This window comes from Homalodisca vitripennis, chromosome X (assembly GCF_021130785.1).
Source record: "Homalodisca vitripennis isolate AUS2020 chromosome X, UT_GWSS_2.1, whole genome shotgun sequence".
NCBI classification, from domain to species: Eukaryota; Metazoa; Arthropoda; class Insecta; order Hemiptera; family Cicadellidae; genus Homalodisca; species Homalodisca vitripennis.
In genome coordinates, this window is record NC_060215.1 from 146,801,879 (window position 1) to 146,821,580 (window position 19,702).

The 19,702-nt window shown below is 36.6% G+C and overlaps 1 protein-coding gene across 5 annotated transcripts in view; it reads left to right on the forward strand.

Moving 5' to 3' along the window:
* The window catches only part of LOC124369985 (myc box-dependent-interacting protein 1), a 161,784-nt gene that overhangs the window by 139,756 nt on the left and 2,326 nt on the right, over positions 1 to 19,702 (forward strand). For 2 of the 5 annotated variants that reach the window (XM_046828230.1, XM_046828229.1), the window contains exons 7-8: positions 5,485 to 5,517; positions 15,459 to 15,710. In XM_046828230.1, coding sequence (XP_046684186.1) covers positions 5,485 to 5,517; positions 15,459 to 15,710 — 285 coding nt within the window. Of the gene's footprint in view, positions 1 to 5,484; positions 5,518 to 15,440; positions 15,711 to 19,702 lie in introns of all 5 variants that reach the window. The other 3 variants (XM_046828233.1, XM_046828231.1, XM_046828232.1) reach the window with 3 other exon arrangements.

The window sequence follows — 19,702 nt, forward strand, 5'->3', positions numbered from 1 at the left end:
GTAAGGCCAGGTTTCCTGGGCCTGATAGTTGCCTCTCAGCTATCCAGCTTATTGTACACCCTCTTCTAGGTTAAACCTAGACTGTATGTCAAATCCCAGGCCTGAACAAAACCATGAGATCTTCTGAACAATGCTTACCTGTTTCAATCCCTATTCCGTATTCCTAAGAAAACAGAGACCTTGAGCGTTTTCTCTGTAATGACAGACATTCAGATATGACGTTCTCGGCCTACCTATACCTATTCTTTTCAGGTGGCCTCGGAATATCCAATGAACTGTAATAAAACCAGTCATCTTACGGATCTCCGTTCTACTCATTCTAAGGGCATCTGCTGCAATGATCCTTGATGATCCGTTGAGCATCCGCTTTGCTTGTACGTTCCCCTCAGTTTTTCTCCAATGTTGTCAGTGTTTGTTAAACACCCACTTGGCAACTGATCTGTGTGCTAAGTTATATGAGACCCCACACGTTGGTTCAGGACCGGTGAGAGGACAGTTGGCTCCTAAGTTAGCACAACTGTCTGCCCCTTCATTATCTGTGATTCCTCTAAGTCCAGGAACCCATGTTATAATAACTTTATTGGTTTTCGCCAGCAATTTCATGAACTTATGGTATTCCTATACTGTCTTTCAAATACAGTCATGGTTGGCCAAGGCCTGCAGAGCAGCCCTGCTGCCCGAGTTAATGTAGATGGTTTTGCCTTTGTAGCCTCTTTCCACATTAATTCTCGCACATTCTGCAAGGACTGTAACTTCAGCCTGAAAGAAAGTTGCCAGTTTTCCTAGGCTAAAGCTTAAGCTAGCCTAAGCTTTAGGCTAGTCTAGGTCTGGCTCCCCAGACCCCGGACCCAGTACCCTTCAGAGTCTTCGACCCGTCTGTGTACCAGGTTAGATCCTTCTTTAAGTCGGCAGGCTCTCCATTTGACCATTCCTCTTTCAACAATGTTGACTTGAAATGGTTTTTTCCCAATCCATGACCCTTGACATACTGTTAGATATCATCTATAGAATGTCCAGTTTGAGAATGTCAGAAATCTTGGAGTGCTTGCTAGCATGGTGATGATGCCAGTTTCCATTGCATTGCAGTCTGTAGGCAGCCATCCTAGCCTCTCCTATGGGAATTATGTCAAGAGGTGGGTAGATTATCATCCAGTTTGACACCTAGATACTTGAACTCCCTGCTTACCTATATCTGGCCCCTACTTAGGACTGGCTGTGTCATTTCCAGTTTCTTCGTACTTTAAATGGTATTGTAAGGGTTTTCGAAAGATTCACTGCAAGTCCTTCTACATGACACCATTGCTCCGCAATGGACAGTGCTCTCTGCATCATTTCCAAGCATGTGGCCATTTGCTTGCCCCTAATGAGTATGACATCATCTGCATAGCCTTGAGCATACATACCCTGTTCATTCAGAGTCCAGAGTAAGTCATCCACAACTATATTCCACAGGCCTGGTGATAGTACATCACCTTGTGGATATCCTCGCTGCGTTTTGACCTCTCTTGTGACTCCGCACAGAGATGCCTGTGCTCTTCTGCTACTAAGCATGTTCTTTATCCATCTGACAACAGTTTTCCCAGTACCCCTGGATGTAAGCTTAGACACTATAGACTGAGTACTCGTATTATCAAAAGCTCCTTCTATATCCAGGAATATTGTTAAAGCTATTTCCTTTTTTACAATAACTTGCTCAGTCTTGCCAACCAAACAATGTAGGGCTGTTTCACAATATTTACCTTTCTGATAAGCATGTTGGTTTGGATGTAGTGACAGTTGATGAAAACTGTGTTCCTTAAATGCCTATCCATAAGTTTGGTCATGAACCTTGGTCACTTTGGTCCAGAACCAGGCATGGTCTTGAGGAGGAAGGATGTTTGGCTTATTGGTCTATAAGCCTTTGTAACCTCATAGGAAGGTTTACCTCTCTTTGGGATAAAAATAACCCTAGAGGTCTTCCATGATGAGGGTATGACTCCTGTTGCTAGGCTAGTTGTGAACAGTCGTAGGGGCAGAGGTATCACCAAGTCCGCACTTTCCTGCAGTAGAGCAGGAAAAATGCCATCCCTACCTGGTGATTTGAACGGCTTAAAAGACTCTAGGACCCATTTTATCCCTAAGTAGTCTTGACACAGTTCCAGTCCTCCTTAGAAAAGCTCTCTCTAAGTTCTCGCCAGCATTCACTAGCAACTGTTTCACTGGTCTGGAATGATCCTGGGAAAAGTGTTCAGTAAACACTGAAGGGTCTCCTTAGGATCCTTAGTGTGAGTCCCATCTTCATTAAGTATAATGCCCACCACATTTATGGGTCTTTGAGCTAGGACTTTTTGAAGTTTTACACAATCAGGTACCTTGTCAATACTCTGACAGAATTCTCTCCATGAGTTTCTCTTAGCTCTTCTCACCTCTTTATTGTACTCTGTTAGGGCAGCAGAGTACCTATCCCAGTTCCCTGTGCGTTTGCTTGTATTATATGCTCTTTGAAGGGTTTTCCTCAAGGTTTCCGGCCCCTGATTCCACCAACATGCTTTTTTCCTTGAGTTCTTTTCTGTTACGGGGCAGGCTTTATGGTACGATTCTTTTATGGCATTTTGTAGAAAGTTAGCCATATCATCAACCCCTTGCCCTTGACACCCATTTTCCCTTACTGGATTGCTTCTTAGCTTCGCATTAAAAGCTACCCAATCTGTTTTCTTTGGATTTCTGTAGGTTTCATTTATTTTGTTCGACCTCATGTTAAAGGAGATATAGCTATGATCTGAAGCAGATGCTTCATCTAGCACACTCTAGTTTAAAATTTTAATCGCAATATAGTTGCTAGCCAGAGTTATATCTAAGACCTTTTCTCTTACCCCTGTACCTCTTCTTTGTACAAAAGTTGGCTTACGGCCTTGATTCATAATAACTAAGTTAGATTCTACTATAAAATCCAAGAAGCTTCATCTCTGCAGTTGGCGGTGGTTCTGGAGAATCGTATGGGAGGTAAACCGCTGCAAACAGGATTCAGATGTTGCCGTCACTTGTCTGCAAGTGAACCTCTGTCACAGTTATGTCTCTGGAACACATTTGTGCCATTTTTAGTGATTGATTTTGTTACTGACATATATACATGCCGTAGGGTTGTTATTCCCAGAATCATATATCAAATTACATTTAGCGGTGCTCATCCCCATCACACAGCTTCTAACAGGCCACAGGCCATGGTTCTTGGATTAGGGCCACGCCTACGACGTCAGACAAGATCTCCTGTTCTTCAGAGCATTGCCTTAGCCGCTCTGCTGTGGTAAAGGGTTATCTGGACCACTGCTGTCATCCTCTATTGATCATTGCCTCCCTGCAGCTTGAAGGTGTTCCTGTCGCTGCCCAGAAATGGGCTCATCATCAGAGTCTTCAGCTTCTTCAGGGAGTCTTTGTCAACGTGAATGACCAGGAATTTGCCGTTGGTGCTAGTTTTCTCTCCATTGGTCTATTTCAAGGTCATTTTAGTTTTTTAGGAATTTGAACAGTCCTTGCTTGCTGTCTACCTCGATTTCCTTGGGGATAAAGGTTCCCCAAAAAAATCAGAAAAAACCTTAAAACCTCCTTATTACCTCCTATTGTACCTCCTTTTTTTAACCTTAAAAATCTTGACCAGGCTTTTTGCTGGGCCCATTTTCAGCTGAATTCCTTCAAAAGGTCTCAGCTCCTGGACCTGCTTCTCCAGCCATCCTTGGTTTCTGTGTTGACACAGCCGATTACTATCGCTCCACCTTCAACATGACAGCTGGAAATCCTAACGTTTTTGCCTTCGAAGGCACGTTTGTCCAGCACTTTTTTCAGGTTGTTGGCTTCCTTCATCGATAGCTTTACTTCCGGGTGTTCAAGCCGGACAGTAGCCAGCTTCTCCACGGAGAGCTTTTCCGCATATTTTTCGGTTGTTTTCTTAGTAATAATAATAATAATAATAATCTTTATTGCGTGAAACAATTACAATATTCCATGGCATGCGTTAACGTAACTATATAAAGTAAATAAGTACATCAGATAAATGATGTTGGTCAAGGTAAATACATACAATGTAATATAATTCTTGTATGTATCAGAACCGGGGATTTCGTGGTTATTGTTAATTTCAAAAATTTTCATCCCACATCCCGCATAGTGACACCTCCATTATGTCTCTTCCTTCTTTTATCCCCTCCCTTTGCCTGTTCTTCGGGTTTCAGCTGCGATCGCGGCTTCTTCACACCTACAAAGCTTGGGGTCCGTTCTTTTTGGGCTGGTTCAGAAGGAGTTTTCCTTTGCTCTGGAACTACGACAACATCCAACTTCCCTTTTGAGAAACAGGCTTTTTTGGCTCATCCAGCCGAACTTCGCTTTCTGACAAGACAAGCCTGTCTTCCTCCATTGGGGACATTTCAGACACTTTTTGTTGCTCAATCGGTAGTTCTTCTGGTTGAGTTTCACTTACCTATTGAGTTTCGGTTTTGTTTGTTGTTAGTACATTCTCTATTCTGTTCCTATGAAAACCAGGTGTTTGCAGTCTCTCTTCCCAGTGACCTGAATAGGAAGATAAGGGTAATGACTGTGTGTTCCCTGGTTTCCAGAAGACTACGTTGAAGATACTGACTTTATCCTTAGTACACCGAGACTCTCAGCATGGGTCGCATAACACCTTAGTCTGGGGTTGTGGGTAGAGTGGGGGGACATTAGGAAAGGGAGAGATAGGAGACTACTCAGGATCAAATAAAAAGGGGGAAAAGGTTTTCTACCCTAGTCACTGGAATACTGATAAGGGAAAGTGGCTTGCCCTGCCTCTCCCTTAGAAGTTGCAGCACAAGACGAGGAGGTTACATCACCCTCGATCCCATCTGAGAAAGTGGCTGATGCCGATGAGGACGCCAGTCCTCCACGGGTTTTGGCAGGCATTAGTCTTATAAATAAAATTCCCAGGGAATTTACTTACCATACTGGACGTTTTACTATGTAAAAAGAATTTTTAAACATTTTTACAGATAAAGCTTTGTATTTATTTGAGGAATATATAGAAAAAGTACAAACAAAATATAATTGATGCCATTTTTTTTTTCATATAGTGCTAAATATCATTGTACAAATATTATGAATAAATGTTTTATGAATTTGAATTCAAATGTTTCATAACAAGCCTTCTCTTTACATCATAATAGTTACATTTTAAAATTAACTTCTAATAATTTAGAATGTACTCATTCAATAAAATGTAGCTTTATACTTATACAACAAACTTACAACTTTATACAGCAAAATTACTAATTATTTAACAATTATTTATTTGTGTTCAATAATAATAAAAAAAGTAATTTGAACCATATTTGTATGTAATTTTGCCTTCATGAACCATAGTTTTGGGTTATCCATGGTCATCGTGTCTATAATTAATCATCCAAGATAGTGAGGATTTGCCTATATTTTGGTTTCCAACATGTTTCTACTGTTTACTCACGTAACGCACCCTTGTTCCAGACTTAAACCATCTGTATGCCGGGGTAAACAAAGGTTTGTAACTGCTAAGCTGGCTGGTGTTAGTTTGCTTTGTTTTTGTCTTTCAAAATGGCAACATTTAACGTCATTTGTTTAACTGCATGTATTTTTGGGGTTCCCTTTAGTGTCATAGGAATACCTTAAAGCCCCCACCCCCTTCTGAGATGAGTACCTTTTTATTAATTTAGATCCTTTTACACCAATATACAGGGTGGTCTACACCTCCCGTGCATTATGTATTAGTAGAACAAATTTACTTGCAGCCTTCATTGAAAATAATTTTCTTCGGTAAATTGAGCCTGAGAATTTCTTATTTTTATTTCCATTGTTTTATCACTACATGGTGCTCAATTGACTGATAATGATATTTTAGATATGTGAATTGTTTTTGTTTAAATACAAACATAAATCTAAGTCTTAGAGGATTTTTTCTACTCGTTTTAACATATCGCTGAAAGGAAACATTATTACCTCTTTCACCTTTATAGGATAAGAGTAAAAATATTATGTGAAGCTTTATTTTATAGTTTTTAGGGATCGCGAGATGTGCTAGGTAAAGCAGGCTTAAATTTGGTATAGAAATTTTATTGAATAAGCTCTTAATTGACATCACACATTTTTTAGCCATTTAAATTCAGTGCAATTTAGAGAAAAAGGCCCCATACTTCTAGAATGTTAGAATATTATAAAATTTCTAGAATATTATAAAATGTCTCTCATAACTAAACACCTAGAAGGAAATAACTAAAAGAATCCTAAATTATTTTTAAAAGCTATATATTTAACTTATTTTTAAAACAATCATATGTCTTCCAAAATATTCTCCATTATACTTGATACATTTGTCCAATCGGTGATTCCAATGTTTTTTCTCATCTTCAGTACGGTCAACATGGTCGGTGGAGGGGGAGGACGGCAAATTGTGGATAACCCAATCTTCAAATCCGCCTCTGGATGCAGCACACGCTTTTGGCAATATTATTTAAAAAGGACGATAATTTTGTTATTAGGTGATCTACTTAAAGGTTGTCAAACAAAATACAACAAAAACACGTTTTTGCGATCGGTAATTTGTGTACTGCCTATCAGCCGATAGTAATTGTAATTGTATTGTATTGTATTTATTTTTTAATTATTTTAATCATATTACAAGCTATTATATTAGATGTATTTTGAATGCATGCATCTCGTAGACGTGATGGGTTCTCTGTTTCAAAAAGTATTTGGAGTGAAATTATTACAAGTGACTTATTGCTTTGACACTTTCAAATGCTTTCAAAGTAATACCATTCTGAAGCCAGACAGTTAGCCCTGTTAAATGTTCATAGCTTGGAGTATGATTTGAAGTTGTCCTTTGAAACCATGAAAAGTTTCTTCATCACATTTTCTTAAATCCCTGATACATCTTCGACCTTGTGATTAAATTTGAATGTGGTGATAAAAAAAAATTTATTTTTTTTTGTGGTATCATGAGAATGGAAGATGACAGCTTTGGACATTTTGAGGTTGATATTGAGCCAAAAACTGTTGGACAAGATTTTGTCTCCGTCAACAAATTAGCGTGATTCGACCCATTGCCATTGTAGAGGACGCTCTTCTAGGGAAGTGGAATCGACTCGATTTTTAGGAATTTATCTCGACAGAGGATTGACTTAGACCGATCGTGTTGAGCATGTACGTGCAAGGGTCACTTCAGGTGTTTTTGCCGTGTGTAATTTGGCAGAGGTCTGCCCTTTTGACGTTCTAAATGATGGCCTATTTTGGCCTTTTGTATCCCCAATTGACCTACGGCATACGATTCAACAGGATCAGATTCGTCTATTCTGGCATCAGAAAAAAGTCATTAGAATCATGTGCAAATTGAAACCAAGAGAATCATGCCGCGATGCTTTCAGGGAGCATGGTTGTCCTCTATATTCTGGATGTAGCTCTGTATTGCCGATTCCGATGTGAGTTAGTGCGTGGCAGGGCCGTTCACAGGTATGATACTAGAGGTGGGGATAGCTACGGGATGCAACATCACAGAACACTGGCATTTGTATAACTTCCTTCACAAGATGGTGTCAGATTAATTAATAATCTCCATGAGAGCATAAAAAATGTCAACAACCCGAACGTGTTTAAAGCTCGATTAAAGGACCTTTTAGTGTCTGAAGTGTTTTACTCTGTAGATGAGTTCATGTTACGCTGCGGGGACCACTAATTTTCATAACTTAGTACAGATACTGAAGCCATGTATGAATGAGAGAGAGAATATAATTTAATCTGTGTATGCGTGCAATGAATGAATCTTAGAATAGTAAACTGCAAGCTTTTTAACTTTATTTAGTGACGTTTGCAAATGCAACGTAAAATTGTTTGAAAGCAATAAAAATATGATTGATTGATGAATATAGAATTGACATAATGGTGCAGAAACTTTCTGAATACTCAATGATACACATGATCAATCACATACTTAAACAGCAGTTTTTACTGTCACATTTGAAACATACCTACCTTGGTAGGTTCAATGTGTTGTGATCTGTCTTATCTGATTTTATATATTTTATTCAGTCCACTCAGCCAGCTGTAGTTATAGACAATGGAGTTCTCTAGTAATGGAATCATCTCCATAGGCGTGTATGGGGGGTATATAATACTCCCCAATAAAAAAGAAGGTCCGCAAAATTATGCCATCCCCAAAACACTTTTGAATATTGTACTCAAAATTATGAGTTTTGAAGCTTTTTGACAATTGCTTTTAAACATAGAACTCTTAAACCACAGCACTATTATGCATTAGGCCATAAGTAATTTTGTTATAAAAAGTCGATAAATATCAAACTTTGATAGTAAGCAACAATTTTCACTGGAGGAAAAATAAATTTAAGACAAGATATAATAATTTAATAAAAGTATTTATTTAAAATTTAGCAAAAACACTTGTTGAAAATTAATACTAACATTCGCTTTCTCCAGAATACTTTAATTCCTTAATAATGTCTGAGTATTTAACATTTATGGCAAGCTGTTGTTCAATGAATGGCAGCGTCAAAAACTCACAACTTATCAATACATGTACATAATTTATCTTAGGAGGGGTTCATGGTAAGTTCTGGTTCAAGATTCAATGTTTCAGTGTCTTTCATAGATAATAGCCATAAATGCTTAATTGGTTACATGACATTAAAGTGCGCCAGTTGACAACGTATCAAAACATTGCTTATACAATTATCTCGCTCAATATAAACTGAAGTTAAGGGTTTTACTACTGTGGAAGCTGAAGAGATAAGGCAGGATGTCGCTACTGTGTTGAGTAAATCGAAACCATCTGTCGAATTAATCAAAAAAGTTTGATTCTAGAATAATTGTGCTGGCATATAACAAAGGCAATGAGACGGTAATGGCCTACAAACCAGATGTAACACAGAAATAAATGACACCATAAAGACAGACATTAGTCAGTAGACATAGTCAGCTCTATTGGCTCACCTTCATAATTTATTATGATGTAACCAAATATGTGTCTAAGTTGTTATCTGATTGCGTAGAAAAGGTGATTCAGAATGTTTATTATTGTTAAACACAGTTTACAGTGGAATTGACAGATTCAATTTTGACTAAAATTAAACATGATAAAAATATTATGCTAGCCTAGATTAGGCCTACTTACAGACCAAACCAAATTGTCTAAATTATCCTCTTCAAACTCCTTAACTGAGTAGTATGCTTTATTTTTTTTACTTTTCTATAGTTGTCTTAATTCTCTTATATGGCATATTTCTGTATGGTACTAGCAACTTATTAAAGGTCTTATACCTGTATGTATTAGGCTAGTTTTAGGTTTTCAAGTTAAAATAAAATTTTTCTTTGTTTCTTGTATTATGGCTATGTATATGAGAACTTAAAGTTATTTTGTTAAAGTGGTCTTTGAAATACAGAGTAAAACATGCAGAATAAATACACAAGGTAAATTTAAAATACTATAAGTAATGAAGTAATTTTTACAGGAATCTCCATTACTAACACTAGCAAGAATTTGAACTACTTTCCTTTGTCACACAAAAACATTTCTAGCTCCATTCTAGTTACCCCATAGGGTTACGCCACAACATAAGAGATTACATTGAAATCATATGACAGAATTTTGTTTTGGTGAATTTTCATTCATTTTAGGTTGTCTTTATTGTATCCCTTGCCCTTGCCCTTGCTACCTTCAACCTTCAACCTTTTCTCAAAGTTTGAATAACCGAGAAATGAGTTATAATAGCAAGCTGAAATGTGGTTTTCTTTTTTTAAAAGTTAGGGCCTGGAAGTTGTTTTGGGAGCAGATTCCACAGCTTCTGGCCAGCATAGGATGATTTATTTTCCAGGAATATGGTCCGATGCATAGGAAGAGTAAATCTTGAGCCATATGCATATGATCTATGCCTTTTTGTGCATTCAACTAGTCAGCAAGTAAAATTACCTCTTGAAGGTATAGAGATATTGCTGTCATTATGCCTAGATTTATGGAGGCTTCTCTGCATGATTGGCGAAGATTAAGGCTTGCAATCTGCAGGACTAAGATTCTGTTTATGGAGGTGGCTTATGTTCCTCCCCATATCCCTATATCATATCTTATGTGCGACTCGATAAAGGCAAACATGCTGCCTTGGCTGCAGATAGGTCAGCGATACGCATCATTTGACGGACAACGTACAGTCCTATGGCAAATCATTTGCACAAACAGTTCACGTGGTCATGCCATGATAGCTTGTAGTCCAGGGTTAATCCAAGGAATCTTACATTGGTTTCTTTAGTTATATCTGGTATTTCTTGGATATCAATTCTTTTGGTACTGAAGTTCACTTGGATTGTTTTTTGGTGGTTTTTTACCAAGTCGTTGGTTTTACAGTACTGTATTGTTTTTTTCAAGGCTGTTATTGCATTTTAGTGTAGGCCCTCTGCGGAACGGTTCTTTACAAGTAGCTTAGTGTCATCAACGTACATTACTGTGGCCGTATTTTCGTCTTGAATATACCCTGGATAGTCATCAGTCAGTAATATAAACAAGACGGGCCCCAGAATAGACCCTTGAGGTACCCCTCTGGGCAGTGGCAGTGGATTAGACCTCAATGTACGTGACACACTATTTGTGTAATCTGTCAGTTCTATGACTTGTGTTCGACCTTCCAAGTAACTTTTAAACCACTTTTAAATGTTGGTTGTCAGTTAAAAGTTGATATTGAGTTAGATGATTCATTAGTCTGGTTAGGGCTGCTTTTTCAATGATTTTACTAAAAGTGGAAACTAGCGAGATGGGTCTCTAACTTTTTGCCTCAGTTGTTGTTCCTTTTTTGTGTAATGAATAGACTTTACTTAATTTCAGTGCTGAAGGGAAATGTCCATGTGTTGAAATGATAGGTTAATAATGACAACTAGTGGTATTGTAAGTTCATTGATGCAGTGTTTCACCATTTTTGATGAGTAGCCTATTCATCTACTCTACTGGACGGCTTGGTCTTGAGGGATCTAATTATGACTTTTACGTCTCAGGTAAAATTGAAGTAAATATTAGTTGTTGCCCAGTGAAATGCAATGGTTGATAAGTATTATTTTCTTTGGCAGTGGTTTTTAACATCAATTGATAAGACATATTCATTAAATACCTTAACAACTTTATATGCAGATGACACTAACTTTTTTTATATATAATCCAAAACATAAATCAACTAAAAGATATTGTTCATAAAACAGTGACTGATGCTTCATAGCATTCAAATTCTTTCTCCAACAATAGCTCCAGCATAACAGGAATTAAGACAGCTTTATTTTTAATATATGTTTGAGCTAAGATCATTACTCCCTCCTCTGACGTAGTTAAACGATACAATGATGACATTATTGTGTAATTCTCAATATCCAGGTACATTATATCAGCATCCCTCATTTTATGCTCATACAATACCAAAATACCAGGTCTAATTTCTTCTAAGTTGATTGAAAACTGATCTAAACAAGATGAGAGGTACTGTATGTTTTGGCGCATAATCAAGATATTGTTTTACTGTTATTTCTTAGAATAATTTAATTTTTATTTATTATTATAAAATTTGAGTAGTAGTCATTAGCTCCTGCCATGCGAGAAACATTATCAGACTATGCTTTAAGATTAAAAACCTCTATATTCAAACCTAAACTAGACAAACTATTACTATTTAGCTGATTTCTAAAACATCTTTCTAAACTGGTAGTACTTTGATATCTCGACTGCCTAAAATTCTATAACTTTAATTGAACTCATTTTTAATACAGTATACACTATTCGGCATATCCAGCACTGTATCATTTACAACTTTGTAGCACTGTATTTTGCACTCAGCTAATTTGAAAGCCGACCTCTATAATGGTTAAACAGATCCATAGAGAGATACTGACGTTTCATCGTCAGGAATATCCAATAGTAGTTTGGATAGTGGTATCAGGTGTTAACAGAGGTATTACTCCTGAAGATGATGGTCTGATCACGGCTGTCTGAGCTTCTCTGGGAGATTATCAGCTGCTGGACGTTTCATCGTCAGGATTATCCAATAGTAGATGGTACCTAGGGCTGGTATCAGGTGTTAACAGAGGTATTACTCCTGAAGATGATGTTCTGATCACGGCTGTCTGAGCTTCTCTGGGAGATTATCAGCTGCTGGACGTTTCATCGTCAGGATTATCCAATAGTAGATGGTACCTAGGGCTGGTATCAGGTGTTAACAGAGGTATTACTCCTGAAGATGATGTTCTGATCACGGCTGTCTGAGCTTCCCTCAAGACCTTGTATAACAATCAAATGGAAATGTTATACCAAATTTGGAATAAATTTGGCAAAAATGTGGTTGCTAGAGTGTTTATAGACAGATGGACAGTCAAACTTTAACATTGGTTGCTGTTAGTTCAGTATTATATTTTACATGTTCAGGCAATTAATTAAGTACTATTAAATATTTAACAAGTTTATGTTATTTTCTGAACGAAGAAACTGTGAAATGTCTATTTATCATTAATTTTTTGCACCTATCTGTAGGTGATCATTGAGGGTCGTATCATGAACATTTTTTTGCCATTCTTAACCATTTGAATACCATTCCATCACTCATTATGTTTATCCATACACTTCACAATTCTGTCAGTGAATTTCAATTGCTTTCACGCCTTTTGCATAAAGAACACAAATAACAGCACGTATTTCACAGTCGTCGGGATTCTCAATTGATGGGGGCATTTGAAATATACATTTACAGGTGAAAAAAGTTTTGCTGCAATTGCATCTGTGGCTTGCTAAAAAATGAAGGTAGGTAGTATGCAAGGGCAGGACACCGGTCATAGAGCTGTAGCAGCAGTTTTACAAAACAGTACTTAATTTTTCTTTTGGAGTTGCTTTTTTAATGTATGTTTAGAAAGGAATTTCTCAGATTTCTTCGTCCATAACTTTTTATATAATTGTAATTAATCGTAGTTTAGATACTTGCAATTTAAATTTTGTGCATACAAAATATATAACTTTAATTGGCGTAGACGATAAAATCTTTATTAAATAAAAGAAATTGCTGGTCTGTGGTTGCCAAGTCTATTGCATTTTTATTCTCACCCAGATTCCATAACATAATAGTTCTTAGTACTCATTGACCATTCGATTTGAAGAATGTAGTTCATAACCTACTTTTGTAAGTAAATGCGAAATATTAATATTAAAAGTTTCAGACATATATACTTCTTGGTAAATGTGTTTTATTACATTATAATGTCTACAACTTTTGCTTTCCCAAGGGAGGATCTCTAAGCTTCTGTTTTTGTGGGGGCAGTATTCTGTCCACCCTAAATTGATCTTCTATATATGTCATTGGCTGGAATTAAGTACTACATTTAAAAGAATTTAGAATGTACCTTGCATATTTCAAGTCTCTCATATATATATATATATATATATATATATATATTTTACATATACACATATATATACCGGGTGTCCCACGAAGAGGTTTAAACGTTTGATTTTATATTACTTGCCTATTTATGCACCGAACATTTTCAAACTCTACACAATTAATGAAGTAGGGTTTAAAAATATTCTGTGAAAATCAAAGCTCCCTAAAATTTTAAAATCAAAATGGTGACCTATTGAAAATTTTACCATTTTGCTTCCTATAAAAATTCACTTCTTGAATTACCTGATTTGATTACTGCATTGCACTTTTAAAGAACAGCTGTTTAATAACACTCATTGTTGAAAACAGCTGTCTGATTAAAGAATATTGCTTCTGCTATAGAAACATAACCTAACTTCCTCCATTACAGTTTTACTGATATTGAAGTTTGAGAAATGGTTTTTAATGTTGAACTAAAAGTGAAGTGTTGTGCGTGGGCTACTGCTTTTGTCAACTTTACAGAAGCAATTAGACAATTTCAGGTTGGCTACCCAGGCGTTGAACCACCTAGCAATCCAACAATAACTAAATGGAAAATTCTTTTGTTAGAAACTGGAAGTGTCATAAAAAAGTACTATAGAGGATCAAATGAGGAAAGAGAATGTACTAGTATGTGCATGAATGCTCTGCTCTGGAGAGTGGAAATCAACCCCGGAGGTAAACCGAAATCACTAAGGAAGGTTGAACTTGAAACTGGTGTTCCAAAGTCTTCAGTACAAAACATAATTAAGAAAAGCAAAATTAAATTTTACAAAAGCCACCTAGTCCATAACCTTCTTGAAGGTGATGTGGGCAGGAGAGTGGAATTTTGTTCTTGTATCATTGAGTTTCATGAGCTAGATCCTAATTGGCATACTCAAATTTTTTTTTGAGATGAGTCCACTTTCTACCGCAATGGTGCTGTAAATAGGCATAATTGTAACTATTACATCACCGGTAATCCACACATTCTTCAACAGACTACTGAAATCAAAAGGAATTACTGTTTGGGCAGCTGTCAGTTGTAATGGGGTGCTATCTTACGACATTTCAGACAGTCCAATGACTGGGAATAGGTATGAACAGGTTTAAAATGAACAAGTCTTGCCTCATTTTAAGGTTCCAGAAATGGATCAAGCAATCTTCTAACAAGATGGTGCTCCTCCTCGTTTCGAAAATCCTGTCAAGTGATTACTAAATGACAACATTCATGGCCGTTGCGTTATTCGTGGAAGTGATTTTTTAGATTGGCCACCCCCATCCCCAGATTTAACTGTGTGTGGTGAGATTACTTAAAGGAACAAGTTTATTCTCATAGCTTAAATAATGATGAGATATTTTGACAATCTATTGAAGAGGAACTTCTCCGGATACCGCAGAATTTCTTTGTAAGAGCTTACGTTTCATTTGTTTCGCGCTGTTATCGTTGTGTCGCTGTGGATGGATTACAGTTCGAATAATTGTGGACCGTTATTGTAGGTTGTTTAATAGGCTATGTTCTGATTTTCTCATTGAAATGCTTTATTTCTCCAGAATATGACAATAAATATTTGTGCAAATCCAAAAATACTGTTTTTAAAGTATAGTTTTCAAAATGCCACCATTTTGTTTCAACAATTGCCAGAGAGCTGAAATTTTCATAGAATATTTTAAAAACCTATTTAATAATTGTGTACAGTTTGAAAATGTGCAGTAAAAATAAATAGGCAAGTAATATAAAATCGAATGTTTAAACCTCTTCGTGGGACACCCGGTATATATATATATATATATATATATATATATATATATATATATATATATATATATAGAGAGAGAGAGAGAGAGAGAGAGAGAGAGAGAGTGAGTGAGTGAGTGAGATTGGGAGAGTACCTAATATGGATGATACTTTAGCAAAACATAAACATACGAGTTAGAGTAGTGTTACCAAACATTAAACATAAGAAATGAGTTTCAGTAAGGTTGGAGAGGGCTTTTACCTGATTGTGTGTTGTTGTGTGCTGTTTACTAACCCCTTGTAAGTGTGGTTTGTGCCTACAGAGGAAGAGGAGTCCCCCACGTTCCCTCTTCCGCGGCCGGTGTCCCCTCCTTCCTCTCCAACAGCTAATGGCTCTCCCTCCCCTCCCCCTCCTGTGGTCAACGGCAATGCTCTCCCTTCCACAACTACCACTACTACCATCACCACCACCATCACTGAGGCCGACAACCCTCCCTCCACCACCGTTAGTACTGTTGCTGTGGAAACCAACAATAACAAGCAGCAGGTGGAGCAGCTCTATGATATACCACCAGGTGAGTCATTCACTTAGATTGTAAAATTGTAAAGTCAGCAATATGTGAGCATAAGGAACCTTTGTTTTAAAGAAGAAATTTGGTTTCCGAACTCAGTAGCATTAATGCTTTGTGTCATGGGTTTTGTCAACTTTTCTAAAAGTCTCATAGTTCTACATGAGAACAGAACATAAAGAACATAGAACATAGTTATACATGGTGAGGTAAACCTCCAGTCTGCGATGTATAGTAACTGAGCCGAGAAACCTTCCTTCTTCGTTTTACCAAAAATCTCCATATTACAACACCAGAGAATTCGGGAAAATAATTTTTTAACACCCAAACATACCCCAAAATGGCAGTTTTGCGAGGGTAGGTGTCATTTTTGAAAGAGATTAAAATGTAAAGGTAGATCGAGCCATGCCTATTGATATTCGATCATTTTTTAGAGAGATTTAAAATGTTACTAATCACTGATCATTTACATTGTCTACATTAAAATATTTTATGTTAATTTGATAAATGAAAGAATACAAGTTTATGTAAGTCTCTGTTGTTTATGGATCATTAACTATTGTCTTTCATATTCACAATCCATTCATGTATGACCTATAATATTTGTAATATCTACTAAAGTGTTCTATTATTATTGAATTAATCACTTATTATTGAAGTAATTACTTCTTTTGGCGGGCTATAAATGTGTAATTTGCATGAGGAAGAACTTTCTTTTCGCGTTACGGAATGCCACGTCACGCTTGTTCGCTCTACAGCCACTAGCGGCGGGACTAGCCATTGATGTCAGGGTATTTCTCCGTTCAGTGGCTACCCAGCCGTGCTAGTGAGAGGTTACTATCGCTCCTTGTTTTACAATAGCAAAATGTGTATTGTGACCGATGAAATTGTCTCTAAAATAGATGAGAACATTAAAGAAGACCGCTGATTCACAGTAACATAATTTTCATTTACTTTTCCTCAAATTTCAAGTTGTTTTTTTAGTTATATTCCTAATTTACAATGTGCTAAGTCAACTAAGCATCTAGGAGTCATACTGGACAACCATATTTCCTGGGCAAATCATATTGACCAATTATGCAGCAAGCTGAGCAGCTCACTTTTTGTCTTGAGACGGATGTTGACTATAGCCTCACCTCAGGCAGCCAAGACTAGCTATCATGCACTCTTTGAGGGACACTTGAGGTATGGCATCGTGCTTTGGGGAGCCTCATCACACAACCACCTTGAGCGAGTGCTGATAATGCAGAAGCAGGCTGTGAGGTTGCTGCATGGTCTAGAAAAAAGGGAAAGCTGCAGAGACACTTTCAAGGGTAACATATTAACTGTAGTGGGCATTTATCTATTGGAAACTATCTGCCTAGCTAATTCAAAAGGCCTTGTACGGAATGGACACTTCCATTCTTATGGTACTAGGCATGCAAATGACTTCAATCTCCTTGCTCACAGGACTGGAAGATTTGAAAAGAAGCCTACATACGCTGGTGCTAAATTTTACAATAGACTGCCTGCTGAAATCAAGACAACTGAATCAAGGAGTTTCAGAGCACATCTTCAGGATTGGCTTCTTCAAAGACCTTTTTACAGTATAGCAGAGTATATGGACTGGCCAAACAACTTTCCATGAAATATCTGTATTAAACTACCCAATTTGTATTGTATGACACCATTTTCAATTTTGATAATTGTAAAATAAAGTTTTCTCTCTCTCTCTCTATCCTTTTTTATTGTGCACTATTTATAATTTTTTTTAATTTTCAAAATCAATTTTATTCATAGTTATTTTTAAAAATCCATTTGCCACAGAATAAAATGCTGCCATTTTGTGTATCCATTGGTGATTTGAGTATTTGTTCTTGAATTTATTTTTCTAAATGTACGGTACTATTTAACCTTTGGAAGCCAACTTCTGATTGATTAGTCGTTCAAGGAAAATGTTATTTTTAACTCTTTAGTTACAAGCTTTTAAAGTTTATTTTGATTGGTTTGGTTTTGTGTTGAAGTAAATAAGGACTACCATTATCAATTTTAAAGTTGGCATCACTAATGGCCTTGACACAGCTGTTTGGGTTTAGTTATTTTACTCTCCTTTTATACTTCACGCTTATAAGAATTTCTTGTCAATATATTTAAAAAAAATGTTCTGTGATTTCATAATGAATATTAGATATTATTTACTTACCAATTAAAAATATTTGCAACGGATAAGAATAATTTTTAACACATCTTTTGTCTTAAGTGATTATTATATTTAAATTTAATTTTTCATACTAATTACTAGATAAATTATATACATAATGCAACTTTAAATTCCGCTAATTGATAACCAATCTGAAAAGCTGCAAAACAAAAAGAAATCACCCAGTTTACCTGAAAACTAATGTAAAAGTGTACAAATAGGCCTCGACAGTTCTGGGTAGTACTGGTGTCTCGGGTGCTGGTGGACACTGGCGTCAAAGGGTTAAGGCATTGGAAAATGTTAGGAACTCATTAATCCCATCTTCATTTCCTTCAAATGAGCACAGAATATGATCTTGCATATATATTCAAGAAAACGCCAATTATACTTATATTAACGTAAGTCTCTATAGCAATATATTATTTTACTGTAAAATTAGTTGTTAATAAATCTGATAAAGGAGAACCAATCAGATTTCTTGCTTTAATAGTTTTAATTGTATGCAAAATATTTTGGTTAACTATAACCCTTGTTAGTTTTATTATTTAATTAATTTCAGGTTTTGTATGAGCGTTATATATTCTGTACTTGGATACAATTCGAATGTAACAAAACATACTATTTTTCCACTAGAATCCGTCAATTTATGTACATTTCAAACATTTAAACATAGCAACTGTTTACAGGACTGTTTATCAATCTATTGAATCTTAATAAAATATTGTATACTCTATTGATACAATAGTATACAATAGTTTGTTAAGATTGCTACTGTTGTAACACATGACATAGGCAAATCATTGCAATTTTTAATTATAGGCTCAAGTTTTATGAGAAAAAGATCTCTTATATAGGAAGGATGTTTATTAATCACCTTCCAAATGAATATAATTGGAATACATTTAACTCTCTTTTAGCAACAACATTGTAGATAGACTATACATTTGGTTAAGAAATATTTTGAATTCTATTAATTTAGTTTAGTGGTGGTTAATTTAATTTTTTTACATTCTTAACTAGTTATTATTTTTACCCTGCATTTGATGCCATTTCTATTTTAGGTATACAATGCAATGAATAAATTCCAATTTTGTGATTTTTCATATAAGGTCAAGTAATACAGGGTCTGTTCAATAAATATCAAGACTGGTTCCAAAAATAAAAATTTGTTACAAGTATCGTTAGAATTTCTTAATAATCTTCAAAATACATTCCTCCTGCATCGACACACTTAGTTCTGCACGTCGCCTGGTGGGAGCCAGGTCTGGGCAGTGAGTCAATGTTGCCGCACTGAATTTCACCAGCAGCTGCCACACAACAATCGCACTGTGGCACTCGCATTTGTCATGGTGAAGTTTCCATTTCTCCACAGTGGCTAGTCGCACGCGTGTCAGCACGAACTTGTGAACAATGCCGAGTCGGTCGAAAAACAATCAGCATGATTTTGATTTTTAACATCCGAGCTTTTTCAGATGCGGAGACAGCTGAGTGAACCTTTCTGAATTTTTCATTTTGTTTCCGGGTCATACTGTAACACCCACGATTCATCGCCGGTAATAACGTTGATGAGAAAGTCTTTGTCTACCTGGACACAGTCCATAATTCCTGGCAAAATTTCCTCCCGTGACAGTTTATACTCCTCGCGTTTAATGAGTTCAAGGGTCTCGGACGCGGATTTCCAAGTTTAAAGCAAAACTTCACAGCGCAGCGTTGTTGAACAGTCAGCTCCTTGCTGGCGGGATGACAACATAAAGAATCACATGTCACAATGCGTGCCCGCAGACCCCTTCCCACCACTCCATTGAGGATACACCGAACC